The 7,008-nt window shown below is 41.7% G+C and overlaps 1 protein-coding gene across 1 annotated transcript in view; it reads right to left on the bottom strand.

Moving 5' to 3' along the window:
• The window catches only part of LOC120065637 (contactin-4), a 47,184-nt gene extending 42,128 nt beyond the window's left edge, over nt 1-5,056 (bottom strand). Inside the window, exons 1-4 of the mRNA XM_039016698.1 lie at nt 5,002-5,056; nt 3,029-3,155; nt 2,708-2,877; nt 1,454-1,549 (exon numbers count right to left, since the gene is read on the bottom strand). Coding sequence (XP_038872626.1) covers nt 1,454-1,549; nt 2,708-2,877; nt 3,029-3,155; nt 5,002-5,056 — 448 coding nt within the window. The remainder of the gene's footprint in view (nt 1-1,453; nt 1,550-2,707; nt 2,878-3,028; nt 3,156-5,001) is intronic.
• Nucleotides 5,057-7,008: the final 1,952 nt, after the last annotated feature.

The raw sequence follows: 7,008 nt of genomic DNA on the forward strand, positions 1-7,008 counted from the left end.
TTAAGGGACAGGGAGGGTAGGATGGGCTGGGGTATTAGAGCCCCTCTGATCAAGGAACACATTACATCCTGCAGTCAGTCTTTTGACTGGGCAGACAGTAAAAAATCCTATTACTTCCTTCAGGGAAACAGTGAATTAAAATGATCATAGTGAAAGTCAGGGCAGAGTGACAGACCTTTCATGATTAGAGAGTATTATGGAGTGGTTCTGCTTAAGGGTTGTGGTCTCACAGCAACAGAGGACTCGCAGAATTGAACACTGAACACAGACCATTTCAGAACACCTACTACTGATGGCTCAAAGTTGCTTGAAATAACATGTATCTTCTATTTATATGGCTCTGTATTTCTGTATCAGCAATAACTTGCACTAAATTGGTTTGACATTACTACAAGTTATGACAGAAAACAAACATGTTTGCTTGGATCTAAAATCCACAGCATTGTTCTCCAATTCAAAAATGTATGCCTTTCCTCTGAAATTCACCTGGAGACAGCAGCATTGAGAAACACAATCCCATCAAATGTCTGGAAGAAAAACCAGAAAATATAAAATAAAAAGATGAAGGCATTTTGGGGAAAAGGAAGACAGATTGCAAAAAGGTGCGGTTTGAATCCCTTGTGGCCATTGATTCAGTTGGAAACAGAGAGTGGAGAAATGCTGGTACGCTGGCGTGAAATTGTGGTAGCAGCGCGGAGTGGCTTCAGGAGTGCGGGGCACTTTGAGGGTCTGCTAATCAGCAGCACACAGACACGGAACAGACTCGCAGCTGTGCCACGGGATAAACGCCCCCCTCCCCGACACACCAGCCACCAGGAGCGCTGGAAGGAAGTGGAGCGCCGGAGGCTTTACAAATGATAGCACGGTAGCGGGTCACACTGGGAAAGAGTGAGCTTGAGGCCATGAAGTGTGAGGGTATGAACTGGGGATGTAACGGCATTTGGAGTTTGGGGAGAGTTCAGGTAGATGAGGGATCCTACTCCAGTCCAGTAGGACTGATCATAAAAGCCAGTCCCACAGGAGAGGAAGAGAGAGAAAGTAGGATATGAAAGACTAGAAGTGAGAAGAAATAGTAGATATGACAGCAAAGACATGCAGCAGTGTTGGGGAAAGAAAGTGGGTATGATTGTGAGGAAGCATAAGATAGCTGGGGCGTGTGTGAAAGTGAAGCAGCATAGAATCAGTAAGGGTTGAGGATACAAAGCGTTATACACTCTTAGAAAAAAAGGGTTCCAAAATGGTTCTTCAGCTGTCCCCATAGGAGCACCCTTTTTGGTTCCAGGTAGAACCCTTTTGGGTTCCATGTAGAACCCTTCGTGGAAAGAGTTCTACATGGAACCTAAAAAGGCTCTACCTGGAACCAAAAAGGTTTCTTCAAAGGGTAATCGTATGGGGACAACCGAAGAACCCTTTAAGGTTCTAGATAGAAAAAAAGGTGCTAAGAGTGTGGTACCTCCATTATGGGGTGGAGGGCCACACAGCAGCACCACAGCCTGGCCTTCTCTCACTGACACTGTGTTCCTGGGCTTTCTGCTGAAGTTCTGCAGATCTGTGGGGAGGCAAAGACAAAGTGGCTCTGATTACTTTCAGATGTCTATAGTTGAACCTCCCCTGCATTGCACTGAGATTCTGGAGGGCATTTTAATTTTGAAGACCATGTTCCTTTCTATGCACATTGCTTGTACCTCATTTGCTTTACTTCCCTGCTAATACCACCAGTGACATGTGTGAACAGGGAGAGACATAAATACCTCTCTCTAAACTGGGTTTACGGATCACTTTCACTTTTCATTAAATGCTGCTGCATTACAAGGAAAGATAGACAGCACTAGGGACCCCAAACCTTTGGAAATATCATTCAAATCCCAAGAGGGGGCAGGCAAATATCAACAATAACAAAGTCTCATCTCATCCGAAGGCTTATCACCATTTAAATGAACATATCAAGTAGGAGCACCCTTCCTGCATGAATAATACAAACCCTTAACCCCTGAGATTGGTTATAACTTCCCTAATTTTGTTTAATTAGCTGAGCCTGTCAGTAAACCTGCATTGTAAAAAGAAACAACAGTGACATATGAACACCCAACCAGGTCTACCAAGGCGTATCACTTAGGTGGACCATTCCAACTGGGCTAGTCTTGGCACTATCTCCAGAGATGTAAATAAACGTGTTGATGGATTCATGGGATAACTTTAGTCTGGAATGATGTTTATCTGTTCACCGGCTACAAAGGGAGTGAATTTCACAGTGCATTTGAGTGAGAGGACGAGAGGTAAAAGTGCCCATCTGTTGTTGAAACGCTCCAGATGATGTGATTTAGTCAGGGTGTAACATTAAGCCAGAGTTAAAACCATTCTAAGATTCCGACTTACACTAATCACTAATGGAGCTGCAGGCTTAGTGCATGTCAACACGGCAATTACCCCAAAGTAACAGCTCTTATCAAATTAAAACATGCTTCCAGAAAGAAAAACCCTTTTGGGGTTCCTAACCTGAATGATTTGCTTGTGCTGTACTTAATCGTGCGTTAAATCGTAGCAAATCACATCTTCACTTGATGTGTCATGACTAGAAAAACAGAATGTGTCTCTAAGACATGTCTCTAAAAAACACTTGAAAATGAATGGGGTTTTAGGTAAATGTCTGAAATGGCAGTGTTTTGTTGTTCCTTCGTATTAAAGATAGACGTCCAAATCTACTCACATGCAAACTGAACCTTGGCCTCCCTGCTGACGATGGTTCCAAAGACATTGGTAGCAATACACTGGTAAACGCCCCCGTGATGTGTTGCATGGGGGTTATTGATCAACAGGTTTCCTTCAACCAGGTTGTAGTTCAAATCCATGTCAATATATCTCCCATCAACCTTCCATCTGTAGAGCCACACACACAAACACAATGATTATTCCTCACTATCAGACAGTACAAACCAACGTGGCCACAGGACAAAATAGTATTCTAAATTAAAATACTGACATGGGGAAAGGTATGAAAAGCTAAAGAGTTTAAAGGACAAGCACCTACTTATAATGCGGGACTGGGTTTCCTTTTGCTTTACAATTGATGAACACCTTGTTGTCCTCAAACCTCAGGGGGAAAATGCTGTCACTTGGTTCTTGAGTGAAGACAGGTCCATGGCGGGTGTTTCTCTCTGAGTGAAGGAGCACAGACACTTTAGTTTTACCTTGCTACTGACAACTACGTCTGAACGGTGAAAGCCAGGACAGTTACTGAGGACAAATGATACATTGTGTGAACCTATACCCAATTATGTACCAACCTGTTTTATTATACATACGGTAGTCTTAGGCTACAATGATAGCCTAGCCACAGTGTTGACATGAGGGAGAACAAATACTACACTGACAATTAGAGGCCAATTAACTGATCACATTCTCTACACCCTGTAGCTCTGCACGCATACTAGGACGCCGCAATTTACAGTGCTCACGGACAAGTCATACAGGAAGTCCAGGGACATCTTCCACAGTATTTTCCTTCTTTCCATTCGAATTCCAACCAACGTGCAGTCTGTTGGCACACCCATGACATGGATGGCAGCTCAGTCAAGTCTGCTGTTTTGGTAAGCTGCTGCCAACTTACCAATACACCAGAGTAATTACCCCATGTTACAGTAATTAACTCCACTGAAATGCAGCTATCATTCCCTTAATGCGTAAACCCCCCTCCGTCAGAACTAATCGTCTTCTCTGTTCCGACACACAGTAGGCTACAGTATCCTGTTGGTGGCTCTCCACAGCTACAGTCCAAGTTCTAATGTCCCCTTTAGAAATCAACAGGTTTTTTTCTTTCATATGAAGGATATGAGATTCTTTTTTTTTTTTTTTTTTTTTACAGGTACCTAACCTTGAAGACTAGGACAAAGAGAAGTACTCCCTCCCGCATCATCATCATGCTAATGAGAGTGTGGGGGAGAAGCTTTGCCTGAGGTGAGGACCTCCTTTCCTTTCTCAGCCTCCAAGGGAGGTGCTTCATATCTCTGTCCTTTAAAGGAAATAAATGAATGAACCTTTTATAGCTGGCCTATTCAACCTGGGAAATGCTTGTGCTTCGTGTAATTTGGAGAGATCTCACCCTGGCTAGCAGTCACCCTCCACTTGTCATCAAACTACACATGCACACTGAATATCAATTATATATGTATTTATGTAAATGGGAGCTCAATGATGAGGAAAATACATCAACTTGCACAAAGTTGAAGTCTTTGACATCTCCACATTCTGTTACCCCCCTCTCTCGTCGTTGTCGTTTTTCTTTTCCAGGCTGCCTTGATCTGTACGTGTCCCTGAGAAAGTGCTGACTGAAGATAAAATGCTAACTCAATGGAGATGGCAGCATAGATAACACAATAGCCACCTACTCCATACACTGTATACATTTAAATACATTTGTCTGATGGCTTGTAAATATCCAGGCTTGACTTCCATTTAAATCTGTCAACCAGGCCTGTCAACTTTAAATCCCTCTCCATTCTGTAGATAGTTCATAATACCCAGACATAAAGTGTGGGAGATACACTGCTATATTGACACTCCAGATCTCTGCCTCTCCAAGGTCACGCCGGTGTACGGAAACAGAATTCAGGTTAGTAATTGGGACCTTGCAGGTGTTTGTTGAGTGGTATGGCTAAGAAGCTAAGGAAGTGTTATTGCCATGGAGATGAGCATAAAGCGAGACATATGACATGAAGAATGAGAAATACAAAATAGATTAGCACCATGGAAACCATTGTGTTGTGAGTTAATCACAACCTTTCACTCCAAGTTTGGAAGAGTTTGACACATGATCCTTTGTGGTGATATAGATCAAATGACGAGTGATGTCATACTGAAGGTAACCCCCTAACAGCATGCATCCTGGGTGAGAATGGCATGATACTCGTTGAAGAGATAAGGAAATGATAAAACAGACAACGCATAAAGAGGGGTGTATGCAGATCGGGTGTGGTATCAAAGGCAACTTGGGGGACATCTTACCAGCAAGGCAGTCCGTGAGTGACAGAAGGATTAACAGTTCCCATGGCAACAACATTTTCATTTTCCAAGGTCAAAGGCTTTCTTTCTTCCCATCCAATTGCCAGTGAGAGGGGAAATTTCCTCTGTAAACTCTGCTCCTTTTAGCTGCGGAAAGGAGAAAAGACAAAATGGGCAATGTGACAACAATCCTTTTGCAATAGGCTATACACTGAGCCTGTTGAAAAATGGAGCTGGAATTGAGGAAAATCAGTCAACCATTAATAATTAGTTCATCAAAATAAGCAGGGTCAAGATCTCGCGCCTCAGGGGCGAGCTAGTATCTGATCCACAGGAGCTGATATTTAGTGTGTACATTCTGCTGCTACAATATCACCCAGGAGCAAGTCAAGGGAGTGAGAAAAAAGATTCAAGGCTTACAGCAGCAACAGATGAGTAGCTCAACCGCCCTGCCAAAGGCCCTGTTTAGATTTAGCTAAAACTACTGGTTCAATACATTTACACTGGGAAAATAATGTGATACATACAGCGGTGAAAAGGATGTGACGGAGAGATGTCCAATGTGACTCTTAAAGGGCAAGGAATATGACAGCGCGGTGAGACATTTTCATTTAACCCGGCCTCTATTGAGAGAACTAGAGAGAGCAATCCATCTAGAGGCAAGGCATGCAATCCACTTCAAAACAGAGCAGACACAGACGATATCCTCTATGAAGCATCAGAGGGAACTATTATTGCTGTAAAGAGCAAAGAATTGCTGCTTTACACTTTCACAGGTTTGATCAGCAGCTCCAGACAGAGAGGGTTAGGTATCAATAACATTAGCTCATTATAATGTGCTGGGATTGGTAAATAAATACCTAGACTATTACACAGGCCTGCATGGGAGACATTTGAATAGGTGCAATACATATCCGATATAAATTGAGATGGGAACACAATTTTCCTAGATTGTGATAACCTTCCATGTGAACAGAAATCAATACACTGATGGGAAAGTAAAGTAAAAGCGAAAAGAAAAATAAATAATAATAATTCTCTCTGACACGGTGTTAAAATCATTACCTTTATAAGTTACACAATGTGCCCAGCATGAAAAGCTCAGCATGAACTCCTACTGTACATAGGTAATGTAGGCTACTTCTTGACTCAGGTACTGCCCCTCTAATTGTAGAGTTGAGCTAATGGCACTTTGTACAGCTATACAATGTTCTTTCAGATTACTTTTTTTTTTTTTTTTTTTTTTTTTTGGGGGGGTGGATCAGCTTAATATTGCGGAAAGAATGTTGCTTCCAATGTAATTGTCTGCATCATTTCCAATACCCCATATTTTTTGGGGTAAATATATATATCCATTCACGTATGCATACATATACACATATATACATACACATACCTACATAGACATACATACTTTTTTAAAGAGTATACCTTTATTATTATTCCCCGCAAACCCTACCACCGATCCCCCAATTGGAGTAAACTGATAAACATTTCTGTTTTTACCTTCAATTTATACATCTTATACACATTTTACAGACACAGTCTACTTTATAATAGTTCTCTCCTGTTTGTTCTTAGTCCTTCCTCTATTTCTGTTGTCCATCCAGTTTGATTTCCACTTGTAACTGTGCTATTTCACAATAGCTCCGCACCTATACACATTTCACAGATCCCGTATGCCCTACATTGTTTATCTTGTTATTAGTCCCACCCTTCAGCTCCACTCAACCTTTCCCATCTATCTTCCAACATCATCCATTTCGGATTTTTATTTGCCATATATTTTTCAACTGTGCTGTGATGCTTCACAAAAGATTTGAATCTTCCTATTCTCATAGCTTCCACGGATTGTAAATTAAAAATAAACATTTTTGCTAAAATAATTATTATATTATTGATTGATTGACTATGGCTTTTCAAATCCCCCAGTATTGCTATCTGTAGCGTTAGTTCTACGCAAATGTTGCAATTCTTCAACCATTCCTGGACCTGTGACCAAAAACGAGC

The sequence above is a fragment of the Salvelinus namaycush genome, chromosome 20, assembly GCF_016432855.1.
Source record: "Salvelinus namaycush isolate Seneca chromosome 20, SaNama_1.0, whole genome shotgun sequence".
NCBI classification, from domain to species: domain Eukaryota; kingdom Metazoa; phylum Chordata; class Actinopteri; order Salmoniformes; family Salmonidae; genus Salvelinus; species Salvelinus namaycush.